Below are 20,021 nucleotides of genomic sequence, written 5' to 3' on the forward strand. Positions count from 1 at the left end.
CTCTGGGTCTTGCCTCATCTGGGTCTTCTGCCTCACTCTGGGTCCTCTGCCTCACTCTGGGTCCTCTGCCTCACTCTGGGTCTTGCCTCATCTGGGTCTTCTGCCTCACTCTGGGTCTTGCCTCATCCTGGGTCTTCTGCCTCACTCTGGGGGGAGTGGTGACTGATGTATTATACATTTTGGTGTATAAGTAATGTAAAGATCTCGTCTTTGAATGGAAAAAAAAAGAAGACTACGTATTTTAGGATCGGGTAAGAAGGAGCAGCAAATCTCATAAACTTCCCAAGTTTGGTAAACATTCTCAAGAATTCCCAGCCGTTCGAGGCCACTTATAGACTACCAGAGAGCTGGAAGGGAGAGGTTAACTAGCCTTAATTGACAGCCACCACGACCTACCGTTCACCAATGCATTCGTGGTGGCCCATAAGATGTAGGAGAATGTGTGTGAAAGTCATCAGGTTGCACGTAGGTCTACACACAGACACGGGGAGTGGGGGAGAGACGTGAGGGCAGTGTGGACTCACCTACGAGGTAGTGGGAGAGAGAGATGAGGGCAGTGTGGACTCACCTACAAGGTAGTGGAAGAGAGAGGTGAGGGCAGTGTGGACTCACCTACTAGGTAGTGGGAAAGAGAAGTGAGGGCAGTGTGGACTCACCTACGAGGTAGTGGGAGAGACCAGGGCGGCAGGAGCGGTACTGCAGCATGGCGCCGTTACAGTCGTATTCGGTCACCACCATCGAGGGTGACTTCATCTTGGGGAAACTGTTGGGCCGGGAAGAGAGGCCAAACGTCAGCATGTTGGTGCTGGTGATGGTGATTGGTGGGGGAAGAGGGGAGTCAGGAGCGATGGAATGGCTCGTTGGGACGCTGGTGAGAGGGACAGAGACGGTGGAAAGGATATGGAGGCACAGAGGAAAGGGGTGGGGGGTGAGATGTTTAGCGCGGAAAAAGAAACAGAAGAGGACAGACGTGGTGATACAGAGGAAAGTGGATGGACGGTGAGGGGGGGGGGGGCGATCGTATCAGAGTTACGCCAACACGTGATTCGTTCATTAAGGTGGAAGCTGAGTGCGAGAGATATTCTTAAGAGGAGTTCAGCCAACGTACGATTTTCCAATGAGTTGCAGGAGAAGGATATGATTAGAAATACATCTTGGCTTATCAAGATGAGTGAAGACCGGACCTTCTGGGTCACTGAAGGTTGACCTAGCCAGTTAACCTCAGAGGTATCATCAGTCCAGAATGACTGATGTGCTCACTTCACGTCATCATTAAATTTGGATGACTGAAGAGTGGATTGGGGCTCAAGGTTGACTTATACAAATGACTTGTGTTATTCATCTGGATTACTCAAGGATGACCTAGTGAAATGACATACTTCTAGGTTACTGTAAATACTTGAAGCAAGCCTTTACTAGATGACTCAAGGGTTACCTGAAGGTCACTTGTCTCAACAGTTTGAGCTGACCTGTCCTCATGATTCAGGGTGACCGAACACCTACAGCTCCAGACTCACCTGAACCTCATTTGTGAGTGTAGGTTGTCCATCTCCCTCAGGAACTGGCAGAAGTGTCGCCCCGTGACCCTTAGCATCTTGTCGTACTGGTAGTGGCTGCAGTACCGCACGAAGCACCTAGGGGAGGCGAAGCAAGGGAAGGGGGTCAGGTATCAAGAACTCACCAGACGGTCGAGGGGAAAAGTTAATGGGATTCTTTTTATCTTTTTTGCCACAGCGGGAAACTAACGTGGTAAATGAGTGGTACTGTCAAGGGAAGTGAAGATGGGCCTCAACAGGAAGGTCTTCCTCTAGGTACGAGGCCTCCTGTCTGATAGATACTTCAGAATTCTGTTTAATTTTGTAATAAATGAAATCAGATTCTTTGATTCTTGGTACATTACAGGGTGGAGTACTTTGCCCTTCTCCCTTCAGTAGACTGATATATAGAATCATATCAGGTCTGGCAATAAGAGACGAGGGATGAGATTCTAGTGACGCCGACGGTATCTTTTAAAATCAACACACCACAGCGGCTATAAGACCTCCTCACATAACGTGCCCAGTCCTCACTGAGGTGTAGAGTAATCATCTCCACAGATAAGAGGCAGTGGAGGATGATGAAAAGGCTTCATTATCAATGGTCATAATGAGCGTTGCAGAGCCTTGCTAGAGGATCAGAAGGACAGTCAGAGGTTCGACTGTGGGTCAAAGGATAAAGTTCAGAATCCTTATTCGGGTTTCATGGGATGACTATGGGCCTCCCAAGTGTGTCAGGTAGGAGGTTTAGCATACCAGCTCTCCCCTTCTGATGCAGAATTCTATGACCAGTGATTCAATAACCCACCATTACTCCAGTATATGTAAGAGGCAAGTGGACCGGTAGATCCACATCTCCACCTTTCATTATCTGATCACTGTCGTGAATCGAATCCCCGAGCAGGCCATTCACACGGCAGGTCTTGGCTGTGACAAGTAGCTATACCACAAGTTCGTAGCCAACAAGAGTCCTAGTGTATTGTTGTGGGTTTTGGTGCCAGCAGCTATGATGAAGACTTACATAGTCTGGATGGGTCAGTGCACGTCCGTCGCTGGTAGTCTGGCTAACTTGAGAGTGAAGCTGTGATGTGAACACGAGGTATGGCAACCTCTGGTGGTGAATGCCTCTTTGAAACCAGTTAAGGGAACTCCCGTGTCTACCATGGTATAGTGAGTGATTGTGATGGACACCAGTGTTAGAAAGTTTTTGGTGCTGATCGAAAAAAAAAAAGGTAGAAGAAATGGTTCGCTATTCTTTGAATAGGAGACCCAGCTTAAAGTCAGGCTGTTCAGCTTAATCATCGTTGTCCACACGAGGGGATAGTACCAGTCCCACGTTCCACTCTCCTCCCCAGAGATCCCAGACTATCGCCATCTTTTCAGATGTTAAAAAAGAAAAAAAAAATGGGGGATTATACCAGCCAGCCAACTCCACACTTGATGAAACTTGACTCCCTTGATAATCATCTTATTAAGAAGTTTTCTAACTCCTGATAAGCAAAACCAGGTAAATACGAGAGGAGAAAAGTGTGTGTGTGTGTGTGTGTGTGTGTGTGTGTGTGTGTGTGTGTGTTACCACATCGCCAGACATTTGGATCATCTGGTGGCATCGAGTCAATGCAGATACTGATAAAGCCATTGTATGTGTGTGTGTGTATGTGAGGGTCTGCGTGTAGGTTGGAACGCCTGAATGATCTCTTTAACAAACCACTTGCTGAAGTGCCACCCACCTACTGAAGTGCCACCCACCTACTGAAGTGCCACCCACCTACTGAAGTGCCACCCACCTACTGAAGTGCCACCCACCTACTGGAGTGCCACCCACCTACTGAAGTGGCACTCACCGACTGCAGCAGCATGCACCTGCTGGAAGTCTAACCAGCTATTGAAGAACAGCTGAACACCAGAGGGAACCACCCACCACCAGAAGACCACAGAGCCACCCACCTGCCGAAGTACCTGAGGTGGTCGTTCTCGTCGCCCTGACTGATGATGCGGGCGCAGGCGGTGGCCAGCTTGCGGAAGAGGGAGTCTGGGTAGATGTGGTGGATGTTGAACTCGGTATTGCGACAGCCAGCGTGCTCCTTGATCAGGTTCCACGTCTCGTCCCCGTACTCCGCCTGCAGGAGGGAGGAAGAGAGAGAGAGATAGAGAGGTGAGAGGCGAGGAAATGAGAGAGAGAGAGAGAGAGAGAGAGAGAGAGAGAGAGAGAGAGAGAGAGAGAGAGAGAGAGAGAGAGAGAGAGAGAGCCTTTTTCATTCATTACCTACCGAAATTTGTCTTCCTCGGCAGTCATCTGTCTCCCGGCCTTCTGTCGCTTTAACTACCATCTCTCCAAGTCCTCTGTCATCCCCAGCTATCATCTCCCCTCATCTATCTGTCCAGCTATCATCTCCCCGCTCTTTATCTCCCTAACTGTCATTTCCCCGGCCTCTATCTCCCCACCTATCATCTCCCCGGCCTCTGTCTCCCCACCTATCATCTCCCCGCGCTATATCTCCCCACCTATCATCTCCCCGGCCTCTATCTCCCCACCTATCATCTCCCCGCGCTGTATCTCCCCACCTATCATCTCCCCGCACTATATCTTCCCACCTATCATCTCCCCGGCCTCTATCTCCCCACCTATCATCTCCCCGCGCTATATCTCCCCACCTATCATCTCCCCGGCCTCTATCTCCCCACCTATCATCTCCCCGGCCTCTATCTTCCCACCTATCATCTCCCCGGCCTCTATCTCCCCACCTATCATTTCCTCGCGTGTGTGAGCTGCATCCATTACCTCCCCAGGGGCGGGCGCCACATCGCTCCATCACCCAGCCTCGTACCGTGACCCACACAACACCTTAACCCACTTCCCGTTCACACTAAGCTCCCACTTTATGCCTCGCTCCTCCCTTCCCCCTCTCCCTCAAATTCACCCCTTTCTCCTTTTGATCCAACTTAGACCCCCCCCTTCCCCCTACCTCTCATTCACCCCTTCCCACCCCACGTGACCAGCACCAGACCAATGGCCTCCCATCTTATTTTCATTCCTTTCACTTGTATGGCATGACAATAAGGTCATGGAGGTCTGGCCACACAGGCTGCGGCCCGCCCTAGTGGGGTCTGGCCACACGAGCTACGGCTCTTCCTAGTTGGGGGGGTGTCTGTCTGGCCACACGGGGTGGTGGCTCGTCCTAGCGAGGCCTGGCCACACGGGCTGCGGCCAGCATGTGTGAGGTCTGGCCACAAGGGCTGCGGCCAGCATGTGTGAGGTCTGGCCACACGGGCCGCGGCCAGCATGTGTGAGGTCTGGCCACACGGGCTGCGGCCAGCATGTGTGAGGTCTGGCCACACGGGCTGCGCTATCGTGCCGACGACGTTCATTTCTTGTGCCGCCTCTTTACGAGTGCACTTATCGACCTCCGCTACGGTGGAAGAGTCTGGCCCAATACCGGATCGTCGGAGGCTGCTCTAAAACACCCCCGGCAGTCGCTATTCTTGAAGTGCAGGGAAAAAAGTGTTTGGTTGAGACAGTTTACCCAAAGAACCTTGCCAAACCTCGAACGGGGGATGGGGGATGAGGGAGGAAATATATCCCTCGGATTTACCCCATCCCTCCTCTCTTCCCAACACTACTCCTCCCGAATGAAAATTATGGTAATGGAAACGGTTGATGAATTCAGTAACGAGGTGGCTTAAGGAAAACAAACATTATCGGCATAATAGCGTCTGACCCACCGTTGCCGCTATGTTTGTCGACAGGATCATCACTTCGAGGGTTTTATGTTAGACATTCACGAGGGAAAACAATGCAGAAGCAAGAATATTAATGATCATCATCATCATCATCATCATTATCCTCTCTCTCTCTCTCTCTCTCTCTCTCTCTCTCTCTCTCTCTCTCTCTCTCTCTCTCTCTCTCTCTCTCTCTCTCTCTCTCTCTCTCTCTCTCTCTCTGTACCCCTCCTGTCTCTAGTGTGATCTTCTGCCTGGCATGAACCATCCCCCCCAACCCTCCATAAACCCCGCGACCCCACCTCCCCCCACCCTTCCAACTCATCCCCTGCTATGGCACCTGAGAAAATTATAATACACAAAATATGGCGATAAAGGACATGGGAAACCCAAGTAGGACATTCCCTCACACTGACCTTATTCTGGAAGGCCCTGAACTGACCTCGTATTCTCTGGTAAAACTTCGGTAATTCAATGGAGATGTTGGTCAGGCTCATCATATATGTGGATTATTATAAAGGCACATGTAAGTATATAAGGTCGGGGGTGGTTAGGTTAGTAAATATATAGTCGTCCAGAAACTGTGAGGTAGGTAGACAAACCCAACTTTACTTGTATCCACCTGACGAAGGGTTAGCAATATTTTGTTCTTAGAGAACTGCAATTTTTTTCTTTTTTTTTTTTGAGAACGAAGACACCAGGGTTTTTCTACGAGGCAAAAAAGAGAAGAGCATAAGAATGGTGGTGAGCAGCCACGGTCGCTCATGTGAACTAGATCCAGTGGTGTATTTCTTCCTGTGATCTGAGGATAAGGATCAGTGAAGTTAAAGAGCGACTTATTTGGGCCAGGTTTCGACTCAAAGGTATCTACCATGAAGGTTTGAAATATGAAGTCAGTGACGTAGAAGATACGAAGACTGACGTAGAGGATACGAAGACAGTGACGTAGAGGATACAAAGACATTGACATAGAAGATACGAAGACAGTGACGTAGTGGATACGAAGTCAGTGACGTAGAGGATACGAAGACAGTGACGTAGAAGATACGAAGACAGTAACGTAGAAGATACAAAGACAGTGACGTAAAAGATACGAATACAGTGACGTAGAACATACGAAGACAGTAACGTAGAAGGTACAAAGACAGTGACGTAGAAGATACGAAGACTGACGCAGAAGGTACGACGTTTTATAGAGACGATGCGGAGGGCTCAGCTTCACGTACATGGAGAAGTGAAGCAGACGACGGTATGATACAACAGGAGAACTGTGGGACACGGCTGACGCAGCGAGGGTACGCACGCTGGGGAGAGAGAGAGAGAGAGAGAGAGAGAGAGAGAGAGAGAGAGAGAGAGAGAGAGAGAGAGAGAGAGAGAGAGAAGAATCAAACAACGCCCCGAGAAAGAAAATTGAGAGAAAAAAAGAGATACGTCGATGCGACGGAATAGCCAACTCTGTCGGAGAGTAATGGACGCCATCAGAGACAAGTGGAGGAGACTTGACTCTGTTAGAGTGAGGGATGAAGGAGTTGTAAGACGGGAGGAGGTGGTCACCGGAGACGGCGTGTGTGTGTGGAGGGGGAGCCTACTGTGGTGGTCTGGCTTGGCCCGCCCACGTCCTACACAACACATGCTTGTTGCTCCGTCTCAAGGACCTTACGAAAGACGGTGAGTTGTGAGGAAAAAAGAGTGAGAGGAGAGCACTTCCTTCCGCGTGTACTCACCATGAGAGATATGCCAGAGGGCAGGGCTAGCGCGTGGTACTCACCGCACGAAGATGTCGATTTACCAAGAGAATTAATCGTGTGAGGTACATGTTGGACTCGTAGGAATATATATATATATATATATATATATATACACAGTGATGAAGAGGGTGAGTGGTAGGATCATGGATGGGACCCAGGGAGCATAGCAGTGAAAAATTAAGACTGGGTGACAGCCAGGTCGGGCTAGAGGAGATAGATGGTGTGGAGGAAGAGTGGTCTGTGAGAGGAGTGAGGCGGGTAGCGCGCTGAGTACACGTCCTCACAGAATGGTAGATACGGATCTACGTATGTGCGATGCTTCATACCACCAAAATCTTTTTTTCTTCAGTAAGAGACGGAATTTCTTTCAAGTAACTTCACCCGTGTCTCGTAATAAGGTTTACCAACGTATGTCGGTTGTCGCCTGCTGCGTCTGAATGTTTACATGTCTTCCCTTCTTCAGAGAGAGACGCATCAGTGCATGGAAATGGTCGTTTTATAAGCATGAGTGAGGCACGGTGGTCCGTGGAACCCGCCAACACTGGGAAGTAAAACGTTTCACACTCTGCTGTTAGCCAATGGCTCAGTGGAATCATTGGAAAATTGGTTAGATTCGTTTTCGTTTTATGGAATTGCATCCCGTATGTTGAGTAATCTGATGCATTTCCACCGAAGCAGTTGCTGTTTCCATCATTTTTATTTTCAGTTCAATTTCAAATATTTCATTCCCTAGTGCTATCACTAGGTACATTTTCTTTATATATATATATATATATATATATATATATATATATATATATATATATATATATGTATGACTCATGGTGAGGTGCCTGAGGATTGGCGGAATGCGTGTATAGTGCCATTGTACAAAGGCAAAGGGGATAAGAGTGAGTGCTCAAATTACAGAGGTATAAGTTTGTTGAGTATTCCTGGTAAGTTATATGGGAGGATATTGATTGAGAGGGTGAAGGCATGTACAGAGCATCAGATTGGGGAAGAGCAGTGTGGTTTCAGAAGTGGTAGAGGATGTGTGGATCAGGTGTTTGCTTTGAAGAATGTATGTGAGAAATACTTAGAAAAGCAAATGGATTTGTATGTAGCATTTATGGATCTGGAGAAGGCATATGATAGAGTTGATAGAGATGCTCTGTGGAAGGTATTAAGAATATATGGTGTGGGAGGAAAGTTGTTAGAAGCAGTGAAAAGTTTTTATCGAGGATGTAAGGCATGTGTACGTGTAGGAAGAGAGGAAAGTGATTGGTTCTCAGTGAATGTAGGTCTGCGGCAGGGGTGTGTGATGTCTCCATGGTTGTTTAATTTGTTTATGGATGGGGTTGTTAGGGAGGTAAATGCAAGAGTTTTGGAAAGAGGGGCAAGTATGAAGTTTGTTGTGGATGAGAGAGCTTGGGAAGTGAGTCAGTTGTTGTTCGCTGATGATACAGCGCTGGTGGCTGATTCATGTGAGAAACTGGAGAAGCTGGTGACTGAGTTTGGTAAAGTGTGTGGAAGAAGAAAGTTAAGAGTAAATGTGAATAAGAGCAAGGTTATTAGGTACAGTAGGGTTGAGGGTCAAGTCAATTGGAAGGTGAGTTTGAATGGAGAAAAACTGGAGGAAGTGAAGTGTTTTAGATATCTGGGAGTGGATCTGGCAGCGGATGGAACCATGGAAGCGGAAGTGGATCATAGGGTGGGGGAGGGGGCGAAAATTCTGGGGGCCTTGAAGAATGTGTGGAAGTCGAGAACATTATCTCGGAAAGCAAAAATGGGTATGTTTGAAGGAATAGTTGTTCCAACAATGTTGTATGGTTGCGAGGCGTGGGCTATGGATAGAGTTGTGCGCAGGAGGATGGATGTGCTGGAAATGAGATGTTTGAGGACAATGTGTGGTGTGAGGTGGTTTGATCGAGTGAGTAACGTAAGGGTAAGAGAGATGTGTGGAAATAAAAAGAGCGTGGTTGAGAGAGCAGAAGAGGGTGTTTTGAAGTGGTTTGGGCACATGGAGAGGATGAGTGAGGAAAGATTGACCAAGAGGATATATGTGTCGGAGGTGGAGGGAACGAGGAGAAGAGGGAGACCAAATTGGAGGTGGAAAGATGGAGTGAAAAAGATTTTGTGTGATCGGGGCCTGAACATGCAGGAGGGTGAAAGGAGGGCAAGGAATAGAGTGAATTGGATCGATGTGGTATACCGGGGTTGACGTGCTGTCAGTGGATTGAATCAAGGCATGTGAAGCGTCTGGGGTAAACCATGGAAAGCTGTGCAGGTATGTATATTTGCGTGTGTGGACGTATGTATATACATGTGTATGGGGGTGGGTTGGGCCATTTCTTTCGTCTGTTTCCTTGCGCTACCTCGCAAACGCGGGAGACAGCGACAAAGTATAATAAAAAATAACAAAAAAAAAAAAAAAAATATATATATATATATATATATATATATATATATATATATATATATATATATATATATATATATATATCTTTCTTTCATACTATTCGCCATTTCCCGCATTAGCGAGGTAGTGTTAAGAACAGAGGACTGGGCCCCTGAGGGAACATTCTCACCTGGCCCCCTTCTCTGTTCCTTCTTTTGGGAAAAAAAAAAGGAACAAAGAAGTGGGCCAAGTGGTTACTATGTTCCATCATCCGTTCCCTCTCGTCTCTCTTGGAAATTCCCTGCGGCTTCTGGTCACATTTGCAAGTTAACCGGGTGAGCGTAAGGTGCTTCCGAGGTAGAAAGACTCAGCCAGATTAGCTTGCATAAGATGCTGGTGGCTGTGTGGACCCTTGCCCAGCAAGGGGTCACTCCGTCTGAGTCGCAGTTCTGCATTTTCGATCGTGGGGTGTCTTCGTTCGTCCCCAGGACGATGGCCTCTGCACCAGCTGGATCGCCGAAGGAGCGCGACAGAAAACGGAAGTGGATTACGTAAACAATGGATGGTAGACTGAAAACAAGGGAATAATGGCCTCCCCTTTATCGTGCTCATGAGATCAAGAAAGCACCGGACACCTCTCAGACTTTGATTATAGGACATTAAAGGATACAGGGAGGAAGGAATGTGTTGCTGGGACTATTGAGGAGGTGAGTGTCGACAGAGCCCCGTAAGAAACACTAACACAGATTAATGTAGCAATAGACCTTCCAATACACTTATGGTGCATCAAGGGGGAGAGGGAATCGCAAACTTAATTCCTGAATGAATTAATCTTACAAACGTTTAATCAGGATAGGAGCAGAGGATCTTATAAATCTTATAAACACACGTAAAGTAAATGAATAGTTCCGTTAATTTGGACATGCTGAGGAAATATCAATGAGCTCCAAAAATAAGAAGTAAATCAAATCAAAATTGATTACAACTGTATCTAGAAAAGAACACATACATGCAGATAAGGTGGTATAGGAGGGGAGTAAGAGAAAGGCTGTTCAACTTGCCAAAATCTCCAAAAATTACTACTATGTGTGTGTTTATATGTGTCTGCTCACAAGAGGGCGTATCGCACTGTGTCCCGAGACTTTTCGTATCATTTCATGTCAAGAATTGTTGGAATTCGCTCTGCCATGGCGATGCAGGCTCTTTATTGAGCATGACAAGGGGCCAGTTTTGCTCCCTGAACCCAACAGTACAACGGAAGGTCTGTGTCAGTGTGAGAATATGAAAAATGGAAGTTAGGGAACGTATGCGATGCTTGGTACAATTTAGAATTCAGGTGTTGGCATAATCATTTTTTTCCCCCGCGCAGACTCATACCCTCAGATTGAATCATGTTATTGACCCTGTCCTCCACAGAGTGGAAACTCAAATCACAACTTTAAGAGGTTGTCAGGAAGGCTCGCTCACGAAGAGGCATTGTTCGGTTGCCCAAGGCAAGTTCTTGCTACAAGCCAACCCGGCACCAGCACCACAAGCACCGCCTCTATCCCAAGCCACCCCTTGACCCACAAAGACCCTCCCTGTCCTCCAAGGTTCAAATCAGCTGAAAAAATGACCCTCGTCTTATAAATCTTTAGGGAGGGGGGTGAGAGGTTACCGATGCCCAGGCCAATAAATAAACCGAGGCAAGTCAGTAGCAGTTACGGGGGAGGAGGAGAGTCTCGTTTAATTGTCCAAGAACATGAGCTTTCGAGCGCTGCCATTCTTCAGGCACCAGTCCACAGCTGAGCCAACACGGGTTCCCTGTTACGTGAGGTTAAGACGGACGCCTCTTACAGATGTGGGACTGTGTTGTGGGGGCGGGGACCAACTCGTCTGGTGTGGTGGCTTTGGTGTTTGATTGTTATCTGTTTATTAAGTGATAAAAGTCTTGCCCCCACATAAGTAACAGGTTGGCATATAGAATTCTTTATATGTGATACTTAACGTAAGATATATCAAGCTCATGATCTCAAATGAGCTATAAAATCAGTGATTCAAGAAGATATATTCATTCTCCATCAAATCCTGGATAGATCAAGGAGTTACACAGCTTCTTGAAGGACACATACGACGGCCTGGCATTAGCAGAATGAAGATATAGAACGAAATAACGTTCCAGTGTTTGCATGATTGATTCCAGACACACACTTTACTCTTGGCAGTATGTGCCCATGACAAGGCAGATATAAGAGAGTTCGGAGTATACGCAGAATATAATACCTGCCTGAGCTCAAAAAGGATTGTGAACACATGACGATGTGGAAGGTTAAGAATTTGTGCTTATTAGGAGGCCTAATGACCCATCACTATCCTAAGTCTGGGAAAGAAGAACTACTCATCTTCAAGTATGAGAGAGGCAGAGGTTTCGAAAATTTATGTCCTATCGACTTGTCACTTGCGAGGTGAGTAGAGTATTCAGTTGGAGATTGTTGATGTGAAGTGGGGATTCCCTGCGAACAGTAAGGATTTGTACTTTGAAAAACAAATACTTCCTGGAAGTTAGTGAGGTGAGGACATACAGATATACAAGAAGGTATGAGTCTTGAGTGAATTAAGAAATACGTTGTTTTTAGTCGATAGGTTAAACTTGACTGGAGGGCACAGCTTCGGACCTACAGGCAGATGGAAGCATTCTGTGTGGAGTCAGAAGATAAGGCCCGTGGGTAGACAGGAGTGTTGAGTAAGAGACACGGAAGTGTGTGCTTTGCTGGTAGATGGGGAGAGATAAGTAAGAGTCGGTTGCTTGTAAACAGGTAAGAGTGTTTAGTGGGATCGGATGCTTCAAAAGGAATGGCCTGTAAGCCTTAGACCTTACGAATGACTCAAGGGCGTTCGTGAGAGTGATCCAGTGACGCACCATGACTCGTCAGTCAACGAGCATTTTCCAAAGACCAGAGGAGAATGGAGATTGCTCACTGAGGAGCTAATGGCGTCTTTTGTTTGTCAGAGGGGTGTCGAAACCCGCGCGCAATGAAAGTAAACAAAGATCAGAGCAACAGCGTCTCACACTCTTCAAAGGAAGCAGAGTAAGCAATCCAGCTATGCTTATCGTGAGTAAAGGCAGCAAGGATCACCCGAATCGATTATATCCAATGGAGCAGCAGGAAGTCTTATATTATAAGGTGCAACAAGAAGCCTTGTATTCTTATATCAAAGGGAGCAACAGGAAGTCTTATATCTAGAGAGAGCAACAGGAAGTCTTATATCTAAAGGGAGCAACAGGAAGTCTTAAATCTAAAGGGAGCAACAGGAAGTCTTATATCTAAAGGGAACAACAGGAAGTCTGATATTTAGAGAGCAACAGGAAATCTTGCATATAAAGAGAGCAGCAGGAAGTCATATATATAAAGGGAGCAACAGGAAGTCTTATACTGAAAGGGAGCAATAGGAGATCATATATTAAAAGGAGCAACAGGAAACCTTATTCTAAAGGGAGCAACAGGAAGTTTATATTTAAAGGGAGCAATTGGAAATCTTGTATTAAAGGGAGCAATAGGAAATCTTATATTTAAAGGGAACAATAGAAAGTCTTTTATCAAAGGGAGCAATGGGAAGACTTGAAACTGCACCCAGAGAAAGATATATTTCGAGGGAGTAATCAGTGTAATGGAAAGAGGCATTGATCTCTGTGTGTGTGTGTGTGTGTGTGTTGTGTGTGTGTGTTGTGTGTGTGTGTGTGTGTGTGTGTGTGTGTATTGCCTATGTGTCTTGGGAGGGTCACAATATGACCACGTGAGGAGGTCAAGCAATTATGGCCTTCCGTCCAAATCCCCTTGTGGTGGCCACATAGCACACAGACACAATAGCTACACAGCCTCCGAGCTGTAACACTGTTGACATATAACTTTCCCTAAATTCAATGAACCATTTATCATCAATATCATTATCATCTTTATCTGTACAATAGACAGTTGTGGCGGCTCTCCCTCTGTCTTGCAGGACGGGAAGAGACAGAGAGACGCCCATAAGGCAATATTCCCTCGGGATATTAATGTATAAATATCTCTAAGGATAAAATATCTTTAATGAATAGCTGATGACGGTCATTACTTTGAAGACATTATGGCCAGGAGCTATTAGGGTAGTGGCCTTTTAAACCCGATTGTATCAGCGACAACAAAGGCCCTTGACAGCTACAAACCTGTGCGATACAGAGAAGAAAATGGCCTCAAATGGTACAGCCAAAATATAGCATAGTATTTGCCATTTTTCAACAATCTTTATTCAGCTGTTACATTACGTAGGATGACAAAGAAACCAACAAATTATGAACTGTGAGACATTAGAAACCACCCGCACTCTGCCTGATGATCCACGAGAACACGTTAGAGAACAGGGACGCCACTCACTGAAACCAATGTGATACACAGCCATGAACATAAGGTCTGCGTCAGACGATGCCAAATGCCCATCGAAGCGAGTCGTCTAGCCGGAAGGATCCTTCGTATGAATCTCAATAGACTTTCCAGTATACAAAGAGAGCACGTGTATTCATCACCGTTCTATAGGATTCTGGGAAGGATTTCATAGCCTCAGTGGGTCTGGTCTCATCGTCTGGTAAGTCACTTACCTTATAGATAAATCAGCCCTGCCTTTTCCCCCCTGCCGGCGGTTGAGCCAGGGGAGAGGTGGGTGGGGAAGGTGCCTTCGGCTTTGCTAAATCAAGTCTCTACCCCGTGGACGTTCTGGAGCATCATGGTCTCCCGCTATCTGTCTATCCCATGGACTCGCACTTTACCCTACCCCGTCCACCACGGTTTCCCCTATCCCTAGCTCCCTCCTTCCTTCCGTCCTAGCTGGCTCCTTCCCTCCATCCCCTCATGACCCTCCACCCATCTGGCCCAGAGGAGGTAAGCCTGCAATAAGCCAGGAGTTTCATGACCTGAGGCCATAACTTCATGTCCTATCGGTTGTCTGGTTTTAACAAAGCACGCAAAGCAGAGAGAGATAGATTTTCCAGACACGGCGGAATATTAACATCCGTGTACAAATAGGAGGATATATCATCGTTCGATTGAATATTAAACTATTATAGCCAAGGGTCGTATTGTCGTGCGATAGGATCGTACCCTCTTGCTCAAGGGTCGTACCCTCGTGTTCATGGGTCGTACCACACGATTGAAGTCACAGACTGTGAGGAGAGTAACATTAATTACGAGGGAGAGAGAGAGAGAGAGAGAGAGAGAGAGAGAGAGAGAGAGAGAGAGATAGAGATCATTGGCGCGTTACAGCTGCCGCTCATGAAAACTAGAAAACATGGTCTCGTGTTTTTTGGGTTTTTTTTCCTATGCGTTACAAATTTATGGAGACTCGTGTTCTCCCTGTGACAATTTTACGTTATTGGACGAATACATCATATACAAATATTCGAAAAGAACATCAGCCATTTTGTTTTCTTATTTTCATTCGTATACTTCTTATTCCCTGATTTATTTATCTATTTTTCTTAAGAGTATAAACTACCCTCCTCCCCACAATATATGGAACCCCTCACTATATACACTACGATAGTATGGCTGCACCTACAGTGGTGATCTTGTAATTTACGCTCCTGGTCTCCTGTTATCGATATCAGCGTATGACATAGTCTTGTTCAGTCGTTTTGAGTTTCAACTACATTACTCAGAACAATTAGACTCTCAAATGATCTCCACCTCTCTCTCTCTCTCTCTCTCTCTCTCTCTCTCTCTCTCTCTCTCTCTCTCTCTCTCTCTCTCTCTCTCTTGCTCTCTCTTTCGCTGGTTCTCAGACGACAGTCACTTTAATTGACTTCTTAGAAACTCGTGTGGACCACCTGTTTGTCGACTGAGCCAACGTCTGGTTAGTCTTCGGAAAGTTGACAAGTTGTTGGAATTGTGTGTGTGTGTGTGTGTGTGTGTGTGTGTGTGTGTGTGTGTGTCTAGATGCATGAGTGTGTAGATATAAATGCTAACGTGATGATATGTACATATGCTGATGTATAGTTAAGAAGATGAGTGTGTGTGTGTGTGTGTGTGTGTGTGTGTGTGTGTGTGTGTGTAATGATTTATGCGTGTGTACTTTATCCCTACATCTGTCGAAGAACTAGTCTTTCTACGTCATCAATCATTTTTTTAAATCCTTAAAAATTTTTGTGATCAGGTCACCCCTCACTCTTCTCTCTTTCAGGGTGGGCAAATTTAAACCTGTCATTTTTGGGTAACTTAGCTCTCTTAATTCTGGCACCATCTTTGCTGCCCCACCTTGGACTTTCTCTATTACCTCTTTGTACTTCTTTAGGTTTGGTGACCAAACTCTTAAAGCATATTCTAGTTCTGGTCTTGTGTAGGACACAAACAGCTCGCTGGATATTTCCTCAACCATATACTCGAAAGTGATTCTGCTATTTACCAGCAGACACTTTATCTCCTTAGTTATTCTCCTAATGTGTGGACTCTGGCGATAGGTTGGCATATGTGTGTGTGTGTGTGTGTATGCGTTCGTGTTGGTGTATGCCTGGCTGTGATGGTGTGGTGGTCAAAGCCACACAGCCCTGCCAGACGTGAGGAAGACTCGGGTAATGTAAGCTGCCTGGACATCGCCACTTAAGTAAATCGAGAGCTTATGGATTGTGTCATTGAGTTGGGAGGGAGGAGGGAAATGGTGGCACGTGAAGTAAATACAGGCATAAGTTTGCATAGAAATAAGGCATTTATGTAGATTTCCAAGGTACCTCAACACGCATGCAAGTATACGTGGAATTTCACACACACACACACACACACACACACACACACACACACACACACACAAAACAAGATGGGATACTCACCCTACCGAAGTACATGACGCTCTCCAATAACATTCCATACATATTGACTACTTGCTGCTGCTGCTACTGCTCTTGATGGCACTACTACTACTCCTGCTGCTCACTACTCCTTTGCTGCTGCTGCTGCTGCTGCTGCTGCTGCTGCTGCTGCTGTTGTTGTTAACTTTGTAACTGTTGTTGGTGATGCTGCGGATGATGGTGATGAGAAAAGGAGACTGCGATGCTTCAAACCTGATATCTTACCATCTATACCTCCATTATCACTTACACTTACACTGGTCGGATGTTTGTACTGTCAGGTCCCGACACTAGATTCACTATTATTTCCTATCTAAAGTTATCTATCACTTGTTTTCCGAATTTCTGTTTTTGTCAAGATCCTCTTGTAAGGTGATGCAATCCTCTACGATCCTCGCTTCCCTTACGACCATTGCAACATCAGCAACCATAAGAAGAGTCTCCACAGGGTTGTTAACACTAGTCGTTAGAGTCGATGTATGCCTCGTCCTATCACGGTGGGGGTTCAGGTGGTAGACGATCTGCGGCCCGTTTTCTTTAGCAGAACAAAAGGAATCCAAATTACCTGCAAAAGAGAGGGATGAATTTCTGGGTGGATATTCTTAAAGATCTTCGGTTCAGTATCTCAAGGTCTTAGTGAAGTTCTTTTGAAGACATTTTAGATATATTGAACATTACTTTTTTATTCATTAGCTCTTTCGTGTTCAGCTCCCCTGGGCTACACACAACAATAGATGGGACTGTTAAGTGTGGGTCTGTTTACCTGATCGTCTTATCAACTCCACCCAGCTTATGGCAAACATCTCTATCTTGCTGTAAAAAAAAGGGAAGCCACAGACCTATCCTAAAGCACACCAGAGGTACTGCCATATCCCTCCTCCCACAGCACACCTATAGCCACTACCACGTCCCCCCAACAGCACACCACCACCACCAAACTCACTCCCACATATACCACTCAGTCCACAATTACCAGAAGCGCGTGCACACTGTAATCAAACGGAACATTGCAGCCAATGCATACTGCGTTAGACACACACTACCTTTTACCTCCTCCCAGAGCCTCACAAATCATTTATAGACCCTACTAGCTCCACACCCACACACGCCTCACCCACCAGTACCTCACAGTTCATTAAGACACACCGCCAGTCCCGTGGTGTGTCCGGGGTAAGCCATAGAAAGGTTTGTGGGGTCTGGAAGTGGATAGGGAGCTGTGGTCTCGGTTCGTTACACACGACAGCTAGAGAATGGATGTGGGCGTGTGTGTGTGTGTGTGTGTGTGTGTGTGTGTGTGTGTGTGTGTGTGTACATGTCTGTGTCTCTGTGTGTTACCGGCAGTTTCTTATATTTGGCGTTTAATTAGATGATTAAATGTTTGAGGCATTTTTTAACAAATTGCCTAGTCCTTTACCTATATCCTTTAAGATAATTAAGTCTAAGTGACCTACAATATATCCAATTAATAGTTACGTAGCCATATAGGAAAAAAGTTTTAATCTTAATCTCACCGTTTTTTTCCTGGCTCGAATTGAAGGGACACTTATATACAAACTTTGAAATCCTTGATACTGTCTGAAGTTTATGTGTGTCTTACCTTATCTGTCACCCGTCTCTGGGGCTCCCAGGGGCGTCTTTATCGTCTGTTCCTCTCCGTTAACTTCTCTTTCATCGGGGACATCCTTATTATCTGCTCCACTTTGTTTTCTTCTGTTTGACTTATTCTCATCCGTTGAAACAGTATTCAGCCTTTATCAACCACTTGCCCTATGTCCGGCTAGCCTCTCTCTCTCTCTAGCTGCTTCGTTGGTCTTGGGTAAAGAGTAGTGATTGAGTGATAGCTGAGTAACAGGTAACTGATGAGTAGCCGGTGAGTAACTGATGGCCAGTTGGTGGATAAGTGATGAGCGGTTGGTTAGAAGCTGGTGGATAACATGAGCAGCTAGTGACTGATGAGTAGCTGGTGAGTTACTGATGAAAAACTGATGAGTAGCTGATGATCAACTGATGAGTAACTAATAGACAGCTGGTGAGTCACTAACGAAAAACTGGTGAGTAACTGACGAGAAAATGGTGAGTCACTGGTGAGTAAATGACTAGGAACTGATGAGGAACTGATGAATACCGCCGCGTTACTGATGAGTAGCTGATGGGCGGCTCATGGGTGCCCGAGGAGTAAATGATGAGTAAACTGGTGAGTAACTAAAGAGCGTCTCGTCAATAACCGATGAATAACTGATGAGTCAGTGATGAGTAGCTGGTGGAGTGACTGATGAAGCCTGTTTGTTCATTCAGACTCAACGCTCACTAACTCCCACTTAAGCAAGGAAGTGAAAGATCACATAGCAACCAGCCAGTAATTATGATTCTAGAGTAATTAGCCGTTGCAATTGGTGTAATTAACTATAATTAAGTGAAAGCTGTCTGGCAATTGACACTCCAATAAGGGGCCTCCGAGTGGTCGATGGTCTTGAGTAGTGAGGGCTTGAGTGACAGCGCTTGAGGACGAGTTTCAAGGTGGAGGCTCTGTTGGGGTCGATTCTTGAGTGTCGACTCTTGGGTATTCACTCTTGTAGGACTAAAAGATTTTTGGTGATGACTCTTTTTTTTATTCTTTTTCTTGGACAGACTCTTGAGAGTATCGACTCCTGACTCTGTCGACTCTTGAGTATCGACTCCTGACTCTGTCGACTCTTGAGTATCGACTCCTGACTCTGTCGACTCTTGAGTATCGACTCCTGACTCTGTCGACTCTTCGGAATTAACTCTTTAGTATCGAGTCTTTGACTAACGACTCCCTGAAGCTTGTTGCCAAGCGTCCGTCTGCTGGGGAGTTGCTCCTGCAACGAGAGACAGATTTGTTGGCCTCTGCTAGGGTTGGAAATAGATAACATAGCAAATATATATATATATATATATATATATATATATATATATATATATATATATATATATATATATATATATATATATATATATATATATCACAAGACGGTCCTTTCTTATGCAGACGACGTCACAGTCATATGACAGCACCCTGACATCCAAGTCTTCACTGACAAGGGAGACATGAGCACCACTTACTACCGCCCTCACGATCACCTTCTCCACCATCTCCAACAATGCCTGAACCTCCATCACACCTGCTCCTTTATCAATGATAAAGGATTGAAATTGAAAAAAAAAAGAAATGGGTAGGTGGGTAGGTAAGTACCACTGGACTAGACCATACCCTCTACCATACCACCATAACCACACTACTGCACCCACGCCACACCCCTCACTCACCACCGCTCCCACGCTACACACGCCCGACACACATACACCGCCATTTCCTCTTTCCTTACTTCTACCGCCACACCCTCTCCTCCCCTCGGCCACGACCCGTACCCTTGAGCTCTAAGATTACACAGCCGATAACCCGCCATTAGGTCTGGGAATGAGCGTCTCGGGCGTCAAAACCTGACGCCTGGCGCGCCCCATCATCGCCAGAACACGCCAATTAAACGACACCAGAAGGGGCAGTCAAGGAGGAGGCCAAGGAACGTTCAAGGCTGACCCCATCAAGATTGATGGCTTTCCCTCAGTATCCTATGCACTCTAGTGGACCGAAATTCCAACGAGGAGACGCCTTTTCTCCCAGTTTTTTTTTTTTTTTTCAGTTCATTGAAGTATCCGGTTTCCAAGATGCTGCTGCTGACGTCTTGGTGAAAAATGGGTTAATTCTACTGGGAAAAGGTATTGGATTACTTTTCTATTTTTGTTGTAATGGATTTACCTGGTTGGCGTGA

At 46.0% G+C, this 20,021-nt stretch overlaps 1 protein-coding gene across 1 annotated transcript in view; it reads right to left on the bottom strand.

Annotated features, from left to right (window-relative positions):
* Nucleotides 1–20,021, bottom strand: part of LOC139765794 (soluble guanylate cyclase 89Db-like) — a 53,424-nt gene that overhangs the window by 14,177 nt on the left and 19,226 nt on the right. The window contains exons 2-6 of the mRNA XM_071693587.1: nucleotides 17,828–19,070; nucleotides 16,213–16,795; nucleotides 3,483–3,655; nucleotides 1,518–1,634; nucleotides 657–763 (exon numbers count right to left, since the gene is read on the bottom strand). Coding sequence (XP_071549688.1) covers nucleotides 657–763; nucleotides 1,518–1,634; nucleotides 3,483–3,655; nucleotides 16,213–16,254 — 439 coding nt within the window. The 5' untranslated portion in view covers nucleotides 16,255–16,795; nucleotides 17,828–19,070. The remainder of the gene's footprint in view (nucleotides 1–656; nucleotides 764–1,517; nucleotides 1,635–3,482; nucleotides 3,656–16,212; nucleotides 16,796–17,827; nucleotides 19,071–20,021) is intronic.

The sequence above is a fragment of the Panulirus ornatus genome, chromosome 56 (assembly GCF_036320965.1).
Source record: "Panulirus ornatus isolate Po-2019 chromosome 56, ASM3632096v1, whole genome shotgun sequence".
NCBI lineage: Eukaryota > Metazoa > Arthropoda > Malacostraca > Decapoda > Palinuridae > Panulirus > Panulirus ornatus.